The sequence below is a fragment of the Mercurialis annua genome, linkage group LG5, assembly GCF_937616625.2.
Source record: "Mercurialis annua linkage group LG5, ddMerAnnu1.2, whole genome shotgun sequence".
Taxonomy (NCBI): domain Eukaryota; kingdom Viridiplantae; phylum Streptophyta; class Magnoliopsida; order Malpighiales; family Euphorbiaceae; genus Mercurialis; species Mercurialis annua.
This window is the reverse complement of record NC_065574.1, coordinates 18,968,031-18,987,874: the sequence shown is the minus strand read 5'-3', so window position 1 is coordinate 18,987,874 and position 19,844 is coordinate 18,968,031. Positions and strand designations below refer to the sequence as shown.

Genomic DNA, 19,844 nt, shown 5'->3' with positions numbered 1-19,844 from the left:
TCCAATTAAATTTTTAACAAAAATATTAGAACTTTTAAATTTTTAATAAAAAATATATTTTTTTAAATCTAAATAGATCCATGGGTCTTGATGAACATACACATAGGTCTTGTTCATTAAAAATTTGATGAACAATTTGTTCATTAAATTGATGAACAAAAGTCATCAAAACGATTGGGTCTGTTCATCGTGTTCCTCATCAAAACGAGGAGCGGATCCGCTCCTCGTTTTGGCGAGAACAGATCGGCTCCTCGCCTGAGGAGCAAATCGCTCCTCCTCCTCTAAGAGGAGGAACAACAGCTTTCCTGAGGAGACTCCTCCTCCTCGCGGGAGCTGTAAAAAATTTTTAAAAAAATTTAAAAAAAGTCTAGAAAAGCTCCTAAGTTAATTGGGACTTAATTGTGATTAATTAATATTTAATTATAATTAATTAGAATAAATAATGATTAATTAGAAATTCGCTCTCCGTTTAAGGTGCCACGTCAGTATAGAAGTGTTTTTGTACCGGTTTTGTCAAAAATGCGAGTGTGATAATTGTGTAATTTTTTTTCTTCCAGATAATTGTGTAATTTAGAAGAATGAAAAAGTAAGAACTCGTTTTCTAAAAAAAAAAGAAAAGTAAGAAGTCGTTTGTCGCAAACGCAGGTGTGAACAGTGACGTGTGCGATGCCCCTCTGCCCACATCTTCCAAGTTTGATATACTCCGTGCGAGAAAGTTCAGCTTTTTTGCAATTTGAACCTTCATTTTTACTTTTTCTTTTTACAAAATTAGATTCCAAGTTTAAATATAAAATTATAGTTTTGTCATTTTATGAACGAACTAGAAGACACTCTCACTTCACCCTCACCGATTAAAAATATCACAGGATTCATGGATTTCAGCATTTGCATTTAAATTATTATATAATATCTTTGTTGCTTCAACATCGCTCGTCAAATCCTTTTGATTATAGTAAAGGTGACTACCTTAAACTTTTTTTTTTAATTTAATTACTGCTATTTGAGTTTCTAGCAATGTATGAATCCTTTGAATTTGTTTCTAATTCTATATATTAATGTTTTGCATTTTGGATTACCTGCCTCAGATTTGTCTCTCATACAAAAAATGGACAATTTGGGATTGTTATCTGGAAGCCAGTCTGTGAAATTGACATTTAGATTGCCGTATTACACTGAATGGGGTCAGAGGGTGGTTGTTTGTGGATCTGAACCCATGTTAGGCTGTTGGAGTGTGAAGAAGGGACTGTTATTGAGTCCTGTTCATGAGGGTGACGAGCTTATATGGTATGGAGCTCTTTCAGTTCCAAATGATTTTAGCTGCCACTATTATTACTGTGTGGTGGATGATGAGAACAATGTGTTGAGGTCCGAGATGGGAAATAAGCGTAAACTGCTACTTCCCGAGGGTGTTAATGGTGGAGAGATGGTTCAACTCCATGATCTTTGGCAGGTCGACTTCTTTTCGCTTATTCTCTGTCGTATTTCCATTAGTAATTTTATCCAAATCTTTGTGTGTTGCACCTTTGTAAATTCGTATTTTATTTTTTCAACCTAACAAAATCAATGCACAATTGTATTTGACTGTTAAGCTGCAGATCATGCTGTTACTAGGCCTTCTAAACTGACATTTCTAGTAGAGTTATATAGATACGAGCTTCATGATTCAATATTGACTTCTTAGTGACTGAGACTGCTGATACCATTGTTCATGGTGATATCAAAGCTAACTTTCATTGTTTCCAGACCAGTGGAGATGCTATTCCTTTCAGAAGTGCCTTCAAAGATGTCATTTTTCGCAAAAATTGGAACTTGAATACGGAAAGACCTCTAGGAGTACAGAACAAGGTTGACAAAGGAGGTATCACATATGCTTTTTATTTCTTAGTTGTTTATCAATATTATTGTTCATCTTATCTTTGGCATTTATTTGCTGACACTTTTTCTCTGTGAATTCTGAATTATGATAGATGGAGTCCTTGTTCATTTCAAAATCTGCTGCCCCAATGTGGAGGAAGAGACATCTGTAAATTCTTCATTTCCTTGATAATATGCCATTGAATTGCAAATAGAACTACATGTAAAAGTTGAATTTGTTGTCTCATTGTCTTTGATACTTGTTACTATTTATAAGGTTTGATCCATGCAGGTTTATCTGATTGGCAGCACTTCTCAATTAGGCCAGTGGAAGGCTAAGGATGGGCTTAAACTTAGCTATATGGGTGACTCAATTTGGCAAGCAGATGTTTTGATGCCAATAAGTGATTTTCCTATAAAATATCCTTTGGCAACTCTATATCTGAAAACTGTTCCTGAAACCTTTTTGCTATTATTACACAACCTCTCACTTCCTTGACTATGTTTACATATCGATACTGCAAATACAGCAATACAGGAAATATTTCTGTGGAAACTTGTCAAAATCGGGAGCTCTATCTTGACTCTTCAAAAGTTCCACCAAGGCATATTATTCTATCAGATGGAATGTTGCGGGTAAGATAGCTTTTATACAAGGATCTTTTGTGTTACAGGGAATATTTATTCTCTTTTTGATCAATTTGATCTGTTAGGAAATGCCTTGGCGAGGTGCTGGTGTTGCAATCCCTATGTTTTCTGTTAGGTCAGAAAATGACCTTGGCGTTGGTGAATTTCTTGACCTCAAACTTCTTGTGGATTGGGCTGTGGAATCTGGATTTCATCTTGTTCAGCTTTTGCCAATAAATGACACTTCTGTGCATGGGATGTGGTGGGATTCATATCCTTACAGGTAAACCAATCTTCTAAGAAATAGAGAGCGATGTAGAATATTTTAGCTCTCTTGATATTTCATATCTTTTCCTTAGGCCATCTCCAACCCATCTCTATTTTAAAGTAACCCTCTATAGAAATAGAGTAATTTTTTTTTCCAACCACAAACTTTTATAATATTCTCACCATATTACTTTTTGTACTACTATCATTGATACTACACTACTTTATTATCTTAACCCAAATTGAAACTTTTTACATATTCATCCAAAAGGTTAATTAATTTTTTTATTAATAATAAAATAATAAAAATTTAAATAAATGTACTTCACTATATAACAATATAAAGTAACTAAATTTTACTTAATCAAATCAAATTAGTATTAAAAAAGGTTTAATATGTAAATGAAAAATTACATCTAAATAACACATATTAAATAAACATTACATAAAAATTATAAAAACTTACAATATAAATCATAAAGGAATCAGCGGAATATTAAATATTTTTATTATTTAATTTTTCTATAGGTCGTACATAAATGAATATAATGATAAATAGAATTATAACATTTAAACATATTTTTTATAGGTTGTAATTGTATAAATTAATGTTAATGGGTTAAACGAGTAACTCATGAAGTCGAAAAATTATAAATAAATCCTTATAGATGTGAATAGAAACTCTACATTCAGAATTAAAATGTCAAAACTGTAAAACAGACTAAGTTTATTGAGTTTGGTTGAAGTTGATTTACTCTATACAGTGATGCCACACTCAAAAGTGTTGGGTTGGAGATGTCCTTACACCTCTTTGTGGCTGGCGCATATTATTTTTGTTTTAGCACGTATTTTTCTTTTTTACTATTTAAGAAGTGCAACTTTGTTTCCAGCTTGGATTCTATTCTTGTAGTTGTAGGCGTATTACTTTTGTTTGGCATCAAATTTCATCTCTCATTTATGGTAAAATTTTCTAAAAAATTATTGTCCGAGTGGAATGGCAATCATGTATAAGATATACCTTTTATTTCTTGATCTTGCAGTTCCCTATCTGTTTTTGCATTGCACCCATTATACCTAAGAGTACAGTCACTTTCACAGAATCTGCCTGAGGATTTGAAGGTAAAATTTATTTAGTTTTTTGTTATGTATTTTTCCATTTTACTTTTAGGATTGATTTTTTATTTGGCTCAATGAATGATTGTATTTTTTATGGCCAAATACACCTCAACTTGGACAATAATTATTTATGCACCTTTTTTTTTTAGAGAAAAAAATATTGTGTCTACACATAATTTAATTTTTTCAATACATTTAAACACATTTTGTCCTAATTAATTTATTGTGTGTATACCAACGTGAGTAAGCGTGTTGCTCCTTCGAAAATGGCTTTCTTTTTCTCTTATGGTCAATTAGGCTCTAAGTGTGTTAGTGGCTATAGAGTAAGTTGAGGTGTCTAAATAACCAATATGATAAAATTTAGGGGCATGAATATGTATTTGGTCTTTTTCTTTGCCTTTGCTTAACCTTTGATGTAACAAGCTACCTTTTTGGTTTTAAAATCTTTTGTGCAGAGAGAGATTCAAGAAGCAAAAGAGCAACTCGATCAAAAGGTAGTCTCTTCATGATTATTTATTTTCAAGTTGAAAGGTAGATATGACAATTATGTTATCTGGAAACTTGAGAAATCGCATAACCTTATTAGGTTTTACATTTTACCTTGATGTTGTTCCAAGTTCCAACATTCTGCTTCATATTAGTTCACATGCATCGAGATTCCTCTCGTTTAATAAATATTATGTTCTGATTTCCTTTCCTTATGTGACTACAATTGTATTCACCCACTGAGTCTGGTGGTCCGCATGAAATAGCCTCTCCTTTTTGAAGTTGAACAACTGCTGGTACTGATATGAACAGTTATTGTTTCATAAAACAGTCCTTACGGATAAATTTGCCACATTACAAAGAGTCTAACAGTCATTCTTAAATACGGATCTACTTAAAAAGAAAATCATCATACAAAGATATAATATCCCCTTCCGGGTATTTATCAGGGGAAACCAATATCACCATCTTTCACCATGAGCAACAACAGATAATGGAATTTGGAAGAGACAGCTTCATTCAGGGCTTCATTCTGCATTTAAAAATTGCCAATCTTTTTTGATCCTTAACACACGCACCCTTTTATCAACTACTCTCTTCATTTTATATTGTATAGATTCTAGATAACACATAGTCATCAAGATATAAGGAAGCTGATCAGTACATAGAATATGATTGAAACAGAAGATAAGGCCATTGCACACGTTTCTTCATGTCCAGGTCAATATTCCTTGTTAGCTGTGGTAAGATAGTCCTTATCATCACTTTAGTAATGCTTGCTATTCAAGGTCATGGTATCCCCACCCCGTCAAATTTTCACTACTTATTCCCAAAGAATGATTGTTAAAAGCTAAGGAATAGAGCTTTTGAAATAATGCGATGGTGGGTAGAGAATTGTCCACATTAAGTACCTAACTGTATCTTCTTTGAAGAAGGTTCACTTTTTAAAAACTTTTCCATCTTGGGCTTTACCAAAGTCATCATTAATTCCTTAGACTCATCATTTTAGGACCATTGGTATTTTCACCCATACTCTATATCGGTGGATTTGTAGGTGGAAATTTAGGTAACTGTGAAGAGTTGAATAGAAATTGGAAAAGATTGAAGCTAGGGTTTTCAAATGGCTAGGCGGCCTAATGATATGACTAGAACTCTTGTATATAATTGAACCAATAATTGTACATAAGGTCGTAGGAGAGAAAACAAGGATGAAATAAATCTCAATTTTTATTAATACTTATTTGGGCAAGGTCATAGGCACCCCGTTTCTATTCTCAGTGCCGTGTTTAACAAGAAAACAACATTTTAAACAACAAAGAGATTACAGCATTCAAGAGGAACATAACGATTAACTGAATATGGTAATTCAGCAGCATTCTGCCAGTAAACCACAATTGAATTTAAGTGGTACCTTCAATATCTTAGAACCTATGATCATTTTGTAGCCTTAAGCATCAACTTAACAATAATAGCGAGCTGGTTAATCTAGTCATGCTTTATAAAATTAGTATTATTGGCCGGTGGTCTAGTCAGGTTATCATCTTAAATGGGCATAGTACCTGTTCTTTTAATAATTTTGCATTTGGACTCTTTACAGGATGTTGATTATGAGGCTACTATGGCTACCAAACTTTCCATTGCCAAAAAGGTTTTTGCCCAGGAGAAGGATTTGATACTCAGCTCCAATTCGTTTCAGCAATTTTTTTCAGAGAATGAGGTGTCATGGATTCTTATTTCACCTTCTTTTGATGTTTGCTATGGCTAAAAAAATCTTAGTGATTTCACTCTTAATTTTGTCTTACATTACAAGTTTAATTTGAATGTTTATGGATCCATTCCATTGTAATCCATTTGTTAAAGTTAGTTGCTTTTTGACTTTTGTTTTATTTGATTAAAGGAATGGTTAAAACCCTATGCGGCTTTTTGTCTTCTGCGAGACTTCTTTGAAACTTCAGATCACAGTCAATGGGGTCGTTTTTCACAATATTCCAGTGAAAAGGTAATTAGATCTTTGGTTCCCTCAACTTGGTTGAGTTTGATGATCAGTTTTTAAACTTTTTTGCTTCTTCTGTTCGCGTATATTTGCAGAACCTAGTGGTTTGATAGGCTTAAAATCTATGATTAAACAGGAGGTTTAAATCTGGATCATATAAGGTATTACAAATAAAAGATTGAAATTTTTTCAGGAATCAACCCTTTGAAGGGTGTAGGCAATCACACCTGAAGGGATTCAATTCAATGCATCATCTTTAAAATCTCAGCCAATAATGAATGGATTTAATTTTCTCATTTTTTGTAAATTTTTTTGTACAGCTTGTGAAACTTTTCTCAAAAGATAGCTTGCACTATGACGTGATTTGCTTCCATTATTATATCCAGTTTCACTTACATTTGCAAGTAAGTTAAATTTTCCTTTTGTTTATTAATTTTGGGGTGCATTACTTTCACTTTTTCTAGAGCAAAGGGTTGTTTTTGTATTATGTTATAGGGATCATCGTTAACTCACATTTTGTTTTCTTCTTTTTTTGGAAAAAAAAAATATAAATTTACAGTTGTCAGAAGCTGCAGAATATGCAAGAAAGAAAGGGGTCATATTAAAAGGAGATCTTCCTATTGGTGTTGACAAAAACAGTGTGGATACTTGGGTCTATCCAAATCTATTTCGTATGAACACATCAACTGGAGCACCTCCAGACTACTTTGATAAAAATGGCCAGAATTGGGGTTTCCCAACCTATAACTGGGAAGAAATGTCAAAAGACAACTATGCTTGGTGGCGAACTCGTTTAACCCAGGTTTTACACTTAGCAAATAATCAACTTGTTTATGTCACATGATACCATATCTTTTAACTTTTATATATACGTGTTTTTTGAAAATTATTTTTCGAATTCTGTAACAGATGGCCAAGTACTTCACAGCATATAGGATTGATCATATATTGGGTTTCTTCAGGATCTGGGAACTTCCAGAGCATGCTATGACGGGGCTCATTGGAAAATTCAGACCATCTATCCCTCTTAGTCAGGTATGGTCGGATATTTTTCTATAAAAGCCTTGTAGAAGCTTGCTACGGTGCAATATACTATAGCAACCCTAAAATCTCGCATTTGCACGCCTCTAAGATATATATATTTCCATGTTTTTCTGGTCATGTGCATGAAAGTAGGCTTTTTATGTAGGAAGAACTTGAAAAAGATGGAATTTGGGACTTTGATCGCTTGAGCCGTCCATACATTCTGCAGGAATTTTTACAGGTTAATAGCGTTTCAGTTTTCTGGTTTCTTCCAAAAAATTGCAACCTAATTCCAGTTGATTGGTGTCCTTTAAATTAACTACACAAAATAAGTATGCAATTTACTTTTATGCCTTTTTCTTTTAATTTTAGGAAAAATTTGGAGCTTCATGGACTTTTATTGCTGCAACTTTTCTGAATGAGCTCCAAAAAGGACGCTATGAGGTGAGTACCGTCTATATTGGAAAGTTCTTAATTTAATCTGTCTGCATTTTCACTTAGTAGTTGATTGTTTGATGTATTACTGATATTGAATTTTTTTGAGGGCTTAATTATGTAAAAAAAGAAACACGAGCAAGTTTAGTGTAGTGAAAACTGTTGCCTTTTCACCTTTATTTTTCATTACTCCACCTCTAGTGCTTATGTGTCCTTTCATTCAATGAGCCTGATGCGAACGCGGAGTATGCTGAACTTGGAACCTGGAGTATACTGAACTTGGAACCTGGAATCAATACAGAGAATAGAACACTGATCGTCTTTGAAGTCAGATTTTGAAAAGGAACTTAAACCCTTACTCAACCTGTGGATTAAAACTTAGGTTATCAGGTGAACATCACGAGCTGCCTCGATAGGTTTAGTAACTGTTCTTTACCAAAGAAACAAGAAAAAGGAATCCTCTCAAATTTTAGAAATTTTCAATTAAGAAAAGGAATTCTAAAATATTCTTAATTTTGTATACTGGGAAATATAATAAAGGAATTAAGTTAAAGACATCAAAAATAAAAGAAATTAACTGAAATTCGTTATTGTCAAGTAATCTTGCTCAAATAGGAAGGTATGGTCAAATAGTTAAAGCAAACTTTCCATGATGTCTTCTACAACTATGTAGTTTTCACTTTCTTCAGATTTCGCCATCTGCTTGGTCCATATTTATCAAACATCATTCTGCTCCATTTTACTTTGTAAGTCGTTCCTCTTAATGAAAATAATGTTAATTAATTTAGGACTTGAATAATCACTTTCTTTGGCAGCTTATCAAAAATTCCACAATTAATCCCTTTTCAAAGCTTCCTTCACGCTCTTGATCATTACTCTAATTGTTGGGCCTCCAATTCCTTATAACGGATCTTGAGTACCGGACATAAGAAATATATCATCAACTCAACCTCTATCAATCCCTCCCTACTCAAAAGGGTTCGTCCTCGAATCACCTGCATTCAACTTCCTAATATTAAAAAGAACTCAAAAGTATTGTTACTCATATTGTGAAATATTAAAAAGGAAATAAGTCAAAAAACATCAAAATAAAAGAAAAATAGTTGAAATCCATAATTGGCAATAATTCTTGCTCTGTTGCTCATAGAAAGATATGTTCAAAAAGTTAAAGCAGACTTTCCATGTTGATTCTCCGTGGATGCAGCAACTTGAGTATAGGGTATCTTGAGTTACACTTATTGGATTGACATGGTTCTTGATTTTCTGGAAAAATAAAGGTGTCCTCTATAACTTTGTAGTTATAATTTTCTTTAGATTCCGCCATCTGCATGGTCCATACTTGTCAAACATCATTCTGCTCCATTTTTCTTGCCAAGTCCTGCCTCTTGAATGAAGATTATGTTAATTAATTTTGGACTTGAATAATCACTTTCTATGCCAGCTTATGCATCTAATGGTTCTATGATTAATCCTTGCAAAGCTTTCTTCATGTGCTTGGTCCTTGCTCTAGTCATTGGACCTCCAATTCCTTGTAATGGATCTTGACAAACTGAGTGTTGGAAATATATCATCTACTCGATTTCTGGCCAGCAAATCCTTGTTGGATGGATTGCTGGTATTTAATTGTTTTAAGGCTTAATGAAAAAAGCACGAGCAAGTCCAGTGTAATAAAAAAATGTTTCCTTTTCCTTTTCACTTTTATTTTTCATTACTCCATTTTTAGTGTTTATTGTCCTTTCTTTCCCTGGACCCTACTTGCTTCCTGCTGTTTTTTAGTTTTGGCACCTGGCATCTCGAAACATGCTAGAACTGAAAAATTTGGAATAAATATATCCATTCTGTTGAATGCTTGTGATGAAACAGTCAGAACACAATTTTTGTGATTAAGAAACAATATTGTAGAATAAACAGCTCCACATTGTAGACAGCCCATCCCTGCTATTGAGTAGTTGTGGTATGTCACAGTGTCACTAGAGAACTATGTGAATGAAAGCACTCTAACCGAGATAGTCACATCAAGGATACTTCTAGTAAGTGGTGTCAAAGTATAAATAAATTAATTAAGAAGTTTCTAGATTTAGGAAGTTTTTAAAAGTTTCCGGATTTGAGTGTTTCTAGAAACTTCTAGATTAAGAAATGATAGTTTATATGGTCTTATATTTAATCATTCTAGAATAATCATATTCTAGAATGTTCATAGTCTAGAACATTCATAGTCTAGAATGTTCTAACATAGGATTTAGCAAGAATCCTTGTATATAAATAGATAGTGACATGCCATTGTAATATAACTCAATAATAGAAACTTTGCTTATTCTCAATTACTCCCATTTTATTCAACATGGTATCAGAGACTAAAGCTCTTTTCTAAAATCTTCTTTTTGTTCATAAGACAACCTTCATTGTTGTCATCTCTATTAATTTCTACTGCCTTAATTGCTGTGACTTCTTTAACACCATGTCAACCTTCAACAAGGAAAATCTTTGGTGCAACTATTGTAAAAAAGCGAGTCACACAAGAACAATGTGTGGGAAGATGAACGGTAAGCCAACGCATCGGGAGTGGGCAAACCAAAAAGGGCAGCCCATAATTTCAAAATATCCTACAATAGAAGGATTCACTAATGAAGAAATTGAAAAGCTAAAGAGCTTATTAAGGTCTTTTGAAAAGCCTTTGGAAGGTTCTTTGACTCTTTCAGGTGCGTTTTCGGTCCCTCTTTATATGAATGCCTCAGAAAAATTTAATTCTTGGATAGTAGATTCTGGTGCTACTGACCATATGACCCCCATATCTAAACACTTCTGCACATATACACCATGTCCAAGTAGCAAGAAAATTGTAGCGGCCAATGGCACTTTAGCTACTGTTGCAAGGTTTGGAGATATACACATCTCACCTACCCTTATCTTTAAAAATGTCCTTCATGTTCCACAACTATCGGCCAACCTTATTTCCATTAAAAAACTTACTCGTGTTCTCCAATGTTATGTTGTGTTTTCTCCTTCTTATTGTGTTTTCCTAGATTGGAATTCGGAGAGGAGGATTGGACTTGCTAATGAAAGAAATGGCCTATACTATCTTGAATCATCTCAAAACAATAGGAGTAATTTATCCTATTCTTTTCTTAGTTCTTCAAATAAAAATACCATTTGGTTATACCACCTACGTTTAGGACATCCTTCTTTCAGAGTTTTAAAAGTCATGTTTCCTCATTTATTTGAAGGGTTAGATATTTCTGAATTTTCTTGTGATATTTGTCAACTGGCAAAACATACTCGAATCTCTTATCCTGTCAGCGATAACAAAAGTTCTCACCCTTTTCAATTAATTCATAGTGACATTTGAGGTCCTTCTAGTATACCTAGTGTTTTAGGGGCTCGCTGGTTTTTATCCTTAATTGATGATTGCACTCGAGTTACATGGCTCTTCCTTCTTAAATAAAAATCTGATGTCATCCCTACATTCCACTCAATGATTCAAAATCAATCTGGGGTTAAAATAAAAGGCTTTAGGGCAGACAATGCTAGAGATTATTTTAACAAGATTTTGTCACCTTACTTTCAGTCACAAGGCATCATCCATTACTCGTCTTGTGTTAATACTCCCCAACAAAATGGGGTAGCAGAGAGGAAAAATGGACATTTACTCAATGTTACCCGTGCGTTACTTCTTCAAGGGAATGTTCCTAAATCCTACTGGGAAGAGGCTGCCCTTACTGCCACGTACTTGATAAATAGACTTCCTTCACCTATATTATACAACAAAAGCCCTATGGAGATGCTTAATAGTTTCTATCCCCACGTCAGAACCTCTAATGGACTCAAACCTAGGGTATTTGGATGCACGGCATTTGTTCATGTTCATAACATACACAGAGACAAGCTAGATCCCTGAGCTACCAAATGTGTTTTCCTAGGTTATTCATCTACTAAAAAAGGATACAAGTTTTACAATCCTTTATCCAAAAAATTTCACATATATGCAGATGTCGCATTTGATGAAAATACCCTTTCTTTTCTAAGTCTCATCTTCAGGGGGAGATTTCATTGATGGAAGATGATACTTGTGAATCTTTTGAATCATTGTCGCCACTTGAACTTCCTAGTGTTCCGGTCAGTGTCACACCCAAATCCTCTGAAATAATTAGATCTGAGTCGCCTAAATCATCCACCGAACTAGAATTCTCTTCTGTCCCAGTTAGTGTCAGTAATAATTTTCCAAGATTTTCTCAAGTATATTCAAGAAGAAAGGCCATTCCGGAACCAACACAAGTCCAAGAATCTGACTCAAATTCCGAAAATGAAATCACAGAGAGATCTAACCCACCTTTGCACACACAAACTGTTGAAACAACTAACAACCTAACAAATGAGTTAGACCTTCCTATTGCCATCAGAAAAGGTACTAGAGAGTGCACCAAACAACCACTTTATCCACTATCTCACTATGTGTCTCTTAAACACCTATCACCAACCCATAAAATTTTTATTACCAGTCTAAACACCATAAGCATTCCAAACACTGTTTCTGAGGCATTATCAAAAAGAGAGTGGAGGGATGCTATGAAAGAGGAGATGAGTGCATTAGAGAAGAATAAAACATGGGAGATTGTTGATAAACCGAGAGGAAAAAATATTGTTGACTGCAAGTGGATTTTCACACTCAAATAAAAGGCTGATGGATCCCTTGAAAGGCATAAAGCACGATTGGTACTCAAACTTATGGGATTGATTATCAAGATACTTTTGCTCCGGTTGCAAAAATGAATACCGTGAGAATTTTGCTATCATTGGCTGCTCACTTTAATTGGCAGCTTCTACAATATGATGTCAAAAATGCATTTCTTCATGGTGACTTGGATGAAGAAATTTATATGAGCATTCCTCCGGGATTTAAAGAAGAAACAACTAAAAAGGTTTGCAAGCTGAAAATGACTCTTTATGGGTTAAAACAATCTCCTAGAGCATGGTTTGAAAGATTTTTCAAAGTCATGAAGGATTCTGGGTATAAACAAAGTCAAGGTGATCATACTCTTTTTATTAAGCACTCAATTGAAGGGAGAGTGACTGCTTTGCTAGTCTATGTAGATGACATCACAGTGACGGGAAATGCTGAGAAAGAGAAATATGAACTGAAACAGAGACTAGCACAAGAATTTGAGATCAAAGAGCTTGGAAAGTTATAGTACTTCCTCGGTATTGAGGTGGCATATTCCAAACAAGGGATCTTTATATCTCAACAGAAATATGTGGTTGACTTATTGACCGACACCGGAAAGATTGGGTGTAAACCAGCCCTTACTCCAATGGATCCAAACCATAAACTAGGAGTAGCTAAAGAAGAACCGGTTGTTGATAAAGGAATATATCAGAGGCTGGTTGGAAAACTCATATACCTTGCTCACACTCGACCAGACATAGCATATTCAGTGAGTCTCATCTTCAAGCGGCTTACCGAGTGCTATATTACTTAAAAGGAAATCCAGGAAAGAGAATTTTTTTCAAAAAGAATGATAGCCTTACTCTAGAAGCGGTCATTGATGCTGACTATGCAGGTTCCCCAGTGGATGGAAGATCAACTACAGGGTATTGTACTTTTCTTGGGGGTAATCTAGTAACGTGGAAGAGCAAGAAGCAAAATGTGGTAGCAAGATCATCTGCCGAATCAGAATTCAGGGCTATTGCTCAAGGATTGTGTGAGCTACTTTGGTTAAAAATTATTTTAGATGATCTGAAAATCAAGTGGGAAGGACCAATGAAACTTTATTGCGATAATAAATCAGCTATCAACATTGCTCACAATCCTATGCAACACGAAAGGGCAAAACATGTCAAAATCGACAGACATTTCATCAAAGAAAAATTGGATGAAGGGTTAGTGTGTATGTCCTACGTTCTTTCCAATTGACAACTAGCAGATGTACTGACAAAGGGGCTGAATAGTTCAAGTTTTCACGATCTTATATCCAAGCTGGGAATGGAAGATATCTTTCCTCAGCTTGAGGGGAGTGTCAAAGTATAAATAAATTAATTAAGAAGTTTCTAGATTTAGGATGTTTCTAGAAGTTTCCGGATTTGAGAGTTTCTAGAAACTTTTAGATTTAGAAGTGATAGTTTATATGGTCTTTTATTTAATCATTCTAGAATAATCATTAGAATGTTCATAGTCTAGAACATTCATAGTCTAGAATGTTCTAACATAGGACTTCACAAGAATCCTTGTATATAAATAGATAGTGACATTCCATTGTAATATAACTCAATAATAGAAGTTTTGCTTATTCTCAATTACTCCCATTTTATTCAACAAGTGGAAGTATGGCAACACATTGGTCTGTCAATTATGCACAAAAAAGTTTTGATGATGAGTTTCATACGTTAATCCTATTTTGGAAAATCTGAATGCTTCATGGCTTTCTTGCCACTTGTTGACATCATGTGATTAAGTGGAAGTCTTAGTATTGATCATTGAATTTCACTATACCATCATAGAAGACTTTTCTAGTTATGACCTGATAGATAGGATGGCCAATTTGCCATTATGCTCAAACCGAAGCTGGGGCCCTAGAGAAAATATTGTAGAGAAATGTTGCCACTATCTACAATAATTTTACCCAAAAAAAAGGGAGAACTAAGAGATACTTAAAAACTTAATTATCAACAATTTCAGTACCATTAGGGAGATTTCTAGGTTTTCTATTTCCTTACAGATATTTAAGTGTGCCTTGTTATTTTTATATTATCATTAACATTTGAGTACTTCTGTCAGATATAAGCCTGATTGGTCTTCTTTTTCCTATTATTCTTTAGTTTAAGGAGGACTATGACACGGAGAAAAAAATTGCTTCGAAGCTGAAGACGTTGGCAGCAATGTCCATGTTGTTCGAAAGCGAGGACAAGATACGTCGCGATCTTTTTGATCTTTTGAAGGTAATTTGATTTAAGTAAAACTGGATTCTTAGTACCTTTTCTCACATTTGATTTATGTTCCTATTACTTGTCTGTCTTATGGATTTTGATCTGTTCAACGTTCACAGAATATAGTTCTTATTAGAGATCCAGAGGATGCAAGGAAATTTTATCCTCGCTTTAACCTTGAGGATACTTCAAGTTTCCAAGATCTAGATGAACACAGGTATTCCAATCATGGTTTTCATTGAAACGCCCTAAACTAGTCTCAATTTCCAAAAACAGGTATAGTGGAAACTAGAAATTCTCTGCTGTCAGTGGTAGTCAAATAAAGAATTGTTGTCTAACATAGAAAATATATAAATTTTAATGCTAATCATGCGTAAAAAATTTGAATTTTGTTTGGTCAATGACTCTTTACATGAATAAGATTAAAACCTTCATGAGGCCTCATTAGGCATTTAGTCTTGATATTTATGTACTTTGATTATAGATAGTGGTTATAATAGTATCTTTTTGCAGTTCTCAACTGCATTGTTCATAATGAGGACATTATAGAGTTCTCTTTGGTGATAGCACATATTCGATTGAATCATTAAACTAAAAAAAATCTTTCTGTCAGTTTTCAAAATTGACATTTTCATGTAGTCAGGTCAGTAAATTGACCAAATTATTTGTACCTTCTGATATCTACATGACTGAAAACTGACCAATTTAATTTTCAGCACTTTTACTTGAAAAGAAATCATTATTTTTTGGTCTTTCATTGATGAAGCTTGAAAAAACTGCAGAAATTTCTTCGCTAAGTTTGGTGGTTCAAGTACTAGCTGCAAGTTTAGGAACTATATTTGCCTTAGAGTAGAAGTTTAAAAGACACAAGTTCTATTTCATCCATGTCTATTGGTCATGTGGAGTTTCAGTGCATGGACTCATTTTCTTTAGTTTATTTTACTACGACAATACCGGCACCTATTTCCTTGATTCTCACCAATACATCATATCTCATTTGTTTTCTTGCCTGACAGCAAAAACGTTTTGAAAAAGCTGTACTATGATTATTATTTCTATCGGCAAGAAAATCTGTGGCGTCAAAATGCTATGAAAACTTTGCCAGTTCTCCTGAACTCCTCAGATATGCTCGCTTGTGGAGAAGATTTGGGCCTCATTCCTGCCTGTGTTCATCCTGTATGTCCACTCAACTTTCACGTTTCTACCTTGACCAATTTGTTCACCTTTTCTATTTTCAATATCTTATGTTTCTCGGCTTTAAACTCTTCTAGGTCATGCAAGAATTGGGACTAATAGGGTTACGCATTCAACGTATGCCTAATGAAAGTGAGCTGGAGTTTGGTATTCCGTCTCGTTATAGCTACATGACGGTGAGTTCCAATCATATAATAGAACAGTCTTGTACTTTTATCTTTCCTAAATTTTTTTCACGAGTTGCTTGTCCTAATTTTACAGCTATAGAAAAGTAAGGCACCGACACAAATAATGGTTTTGGTATCATTTGATGTGAGAACATTGTTCCAAATTCGGGGTGTTTTAGAAGCTATGGTTAAGGAATTTTCTTACTTTTAGTAAGCTGTCCTCGGTTGTTAATTAGCATAAGGATCAAAACATGAATAAACCCTAATACTCAAATGTGGACATGGTGAGTGGGATTAGGAGTTGATTCAGGAGAATTAACTTCAAAATACAGGTGACTTTACAAGTTTATTACTCCCTCCGTCCCACTCTAATTGACAAAATTTGGAGTTTTTGGCGTCTCATTCTGATTGACAAAACTAACATAACTATAATTTGATCTTTTAATTTTCCATCTTTACCCTCATTTAAAATAAAACCTTTTATTGAAAAATGGTGAATATTTAATGAGAATTTGGCTAATATACTAATAGCATTAATTAGTTCCATTATCAATAGAAGGGTATAAAAGTAACTATCTATGTCATTTATTAGTTTGTATTGGTTATTGTAATTTAGTTATTTTGTCAATTAGAGTGGGACGGAGGAAGTAATTTATTAAGCTAGTTGCTACAGGAGATTTGCAACTGAATATTAGACAGACTCATTTCAAAACAAAAGCAGTGTAGTTTGTTAATAAGTCATATTTTCAACATTCAACATTGTTCTTGAATGTACACAAGTCAATTCCTTCCTTTGCCTGAAATCTTTTATTTTGTTTGAAATCATCGAGGTACTAGTGAATGAACTTGCATGCTCATTATTTGGTTTGCTTGTAAAGTGTAGTTTCGGTGCGTTGGTTCAAATGAATTCCACAAAACGTTGTTAAATTCATTTGTAATTGAATATAGCTGTGTTTGGTTTACATAGAACTTCAATTAATACCTCTATTTTGTAAGTTTTTTGTACAATTGGTCATGTTTATATCAAATGATAATACTAAATGAATTCATCTGCAAGTGAAATGAATTCTAAAGTAGAATTGAACCAAATAGCGGGTTTGTAAAATGTAATTTAATTTTTGTGGCAATGCAAATGGTTAATGCTTCAGGTGTGTGCTCCATCATGTCATGATTGCTCGACTCTGCGAGCTTGGTGGGAAGAAGATGAAGACAGAAGACGCAGATTCTTCAAGAGTGTGGTGGGTTCTGATGCAGTGCCGCCTAGTAAATGCACTTCAGATATCGCAAATTTCATCATAAGGCAACATGTTGAAGCTCCATCTATGTGGGCAATTTTCCCTCTTCAGGTGATTGTGATGAAACTGTGATTGACTATGGTGAAGCATCATACTATCGTTCATCATTATGAATAGGTTTTGTATTGTATTGAATGATCAGGATTTACTAGCATTGAAAGGAGAATACATGACGCGCCCTGCAACGGAGGAAACTATCAATGACCCCACAAATCCAAAGCACTATTGGAGATACCGTATGTGTTTATGTTGTTTCTCGGATATAATATGTCCTTTTTTCAGCTATTAAATACGTATTTGTTTTGCATATTCAGGTGCACATGTGACTTTGGAGTCTCTAACAAAAGATGCAGAACTGAAATCGAGTATTAAAGGTCTGATTCGCGCAAGTGGAAGATCTTATCCTTCAGAAACTGGTGAGAAGGGAGCATCTGTTGTCTGTGGAACAACAAAACAATTAAATGGAGGTCTGAGAAAGGAGAATGCTGTTTTGTCGGTTCGTTAATATTCTTGAATTACAATATCTGTTTTCAATCACAGTTTAGGTATCAGCAAATAAACAATTACTTGTTAATAAGTATGATTTACTCTTCTAGTAAGAGCTACTTTCATGAAGCTGAATATTAGTTTCTGCACTGTGAAGACAGTGATTTTCATTTCATATCTACTTAATTTGTTGGGCGCGTTTGAATAAAGGTAGTTAAAAGTTTTACGACCGTGATCTGTTTTTATTCATGAGGCTCGGAACTTGATTTTCTCTCTTTTTTAATTGATTGTATATGATATTCTAGATTTTACTTTTACATAATTGAGTTGATAATCTATCAGACTCTTAGTTTTAAAGAGGAATTTGCACCATTTATATATAAAAAAAATGAAAATAATTATAAAAGTCAGGTGTTGATTTTTTTTTTTAATAAAAATACTGAATTGACTTAAAAATATTCACAAAAATATTTAAAGAATAAAACATAATTATAAAAATACGGTATGTATACTGTTGTTAGAATTTTAGTATTACTAAATTCATGTGTCTATTAGAATTACAGATCTGGAAAAATTATTAAAATAGTCTTTGAATTTTCAAAAGTTTACCATTTTCACCTGAAACCTTAATTTTCAATCAATTAAGCCCTAAAGTAATTTATAATTTCCAGATCATTATGGGTCAGTCAATAATTTTCAGAAATCATGTTTTTGGTTAAATATTAAATAAACTCTTCAATTTGGTCAAATTTACTAAATAGTCCCTAAACTTTAACTTTGACCACAATAACCCAAAATCAACCAAAATTACACCAAACATAGTATATCCAATTCCAAGCATACCCATGTGAAAACTTTCATCATCAAAGCATAAAATCCCTCGCATGCATTTCATACAATTTCCATATTCATGTAAAACCCTAAATTTCATATTAATTCATTTTTGATTCTATAAATTATTAACTTTCTTTATGCAAGCCTTTGATTAATCATACAACTCGGTTTTGAAATAATCTATTAACATATAATTTTTCAAAAATCATCAAAGTATGCAATTCAAGCTTTGCATATGAAAATTCATCAATTTTTACTCTCTCTCACAAATTATAACATGCAAAACACCAATTAAATTTTATCCAAATCAAACCCAATAAAAGAGTTTGTCAAACTCACTCTCTAGATCAACTCCTATAAAGATTAGAAAATTCTACCCAAAAAATAAAAATTTATGAAGACTTAAAACTCTTGAACAAGTTTGATCAAATTCTTGCATAAACCTCTTTTTATCTTACATGCAAGTATGGATTCATTGTTTAAATCACAATAAAGAGTATTTTGATGTTTGGTTGAATATTTGGAAGCTTGGATCAAAGACCTAGGGTATTTAGAGAGATAAGTAAACCTTTAAAAGAGTTATAAATGAAGAATAAGCTTTTTCTCTCTTAATTCGCACCATTTTTTTTTTTCATATAAAGTCCCTTTCTGACGTTTGTCCAACATTCTGACCGATAACAATATAGATGGTGTGATAGCAATATGGATGGTGTTACCGCAAATCACCTAAAAGACCAATCTTATTAAAGAGCAATACTGAGTATCTAGCATAGATAAGCATAAATGTTAAGATGAGTCTCCATATAAACATACATAGAAATGCTATTTCTATCCCACATTGTTAGTTTACAAAGAAATCAACAAAACATGTGTCTATATAAGCCAAGACAATACACTAATAGAAGGGTAAGTTTTCCGCCTCTTTTAAATAATACTTTTAATATATTCTTTTAAAGACAAATATAAACTTGCTCGTCGGAGTGAACGTCCGGAGACCCTCTTCGGCGTTCTTCTGACTTGTTTATTTTTATCTCAGGCGGACCTACGTCACTGGAACTCAACAATGGAGCTTAAATACAGTCACTCGAATTCGTTGATAATTTTATTATTTATCACTTGGCGCCGTCTGTGGGAAACACCATCTCTATT

At 33.7% G+C, this 19,844-nt stretch overlaps 1 protein-coding gene across 1 annotated transcript; it reads left to right on the top strand.

Moving 5' to 3' along the window:
• The first annotated feature begins 762 nt into the window (after positions 1 to 762).
• LOC126680095 (4-alpha-glucanotransferase DPE2) lies at positions 763 to 18,090 on the top strand. The gene is made up of 23 exons (XM_050375142.2): positions 763 to 958; positions 1,086 to 1,450; positions 1,744 to 1,858; positions 1,968 to 2,023; positions 2,147 to 2,279; positions 2,369 to 2,490; positions 2,568 to 2,764; positions 3,789 to 3,867; positions 4,320 to 4,358; positions 5,948 to 6,067; positions 6,248 to 6,349; positions 6,664 to 6,747; positions 6,903 to 7,145; positions 7,253 to 7,378; positions 7,533 to 7,607; positions 7,739 to 7,810; positions 14,612 to 14,731; positions 14,839 to 14,936; positions 15,736 to 15,895; positions 15,991 to 16,089; positions 17,229 to 17,426; positions 17,518 to 17,611; positions 17,690 to 18,090. The coding sequence occupies exons 2-23, from the start codon at positions 1,106 to 1,108 to the stop codon at positions 17,878 to 17,880; spliced, it is 2,868 nt and encodes a 955-aa protein (XP_050231099.1). The 5' UTR covers positions 763 to 958; positions 1,086 to 1,105; the 3' UTR covers positions 17,881 to 18,090.
• Positions 18,091 to 19,844: the final 1,754 nt, after the last annotated feature.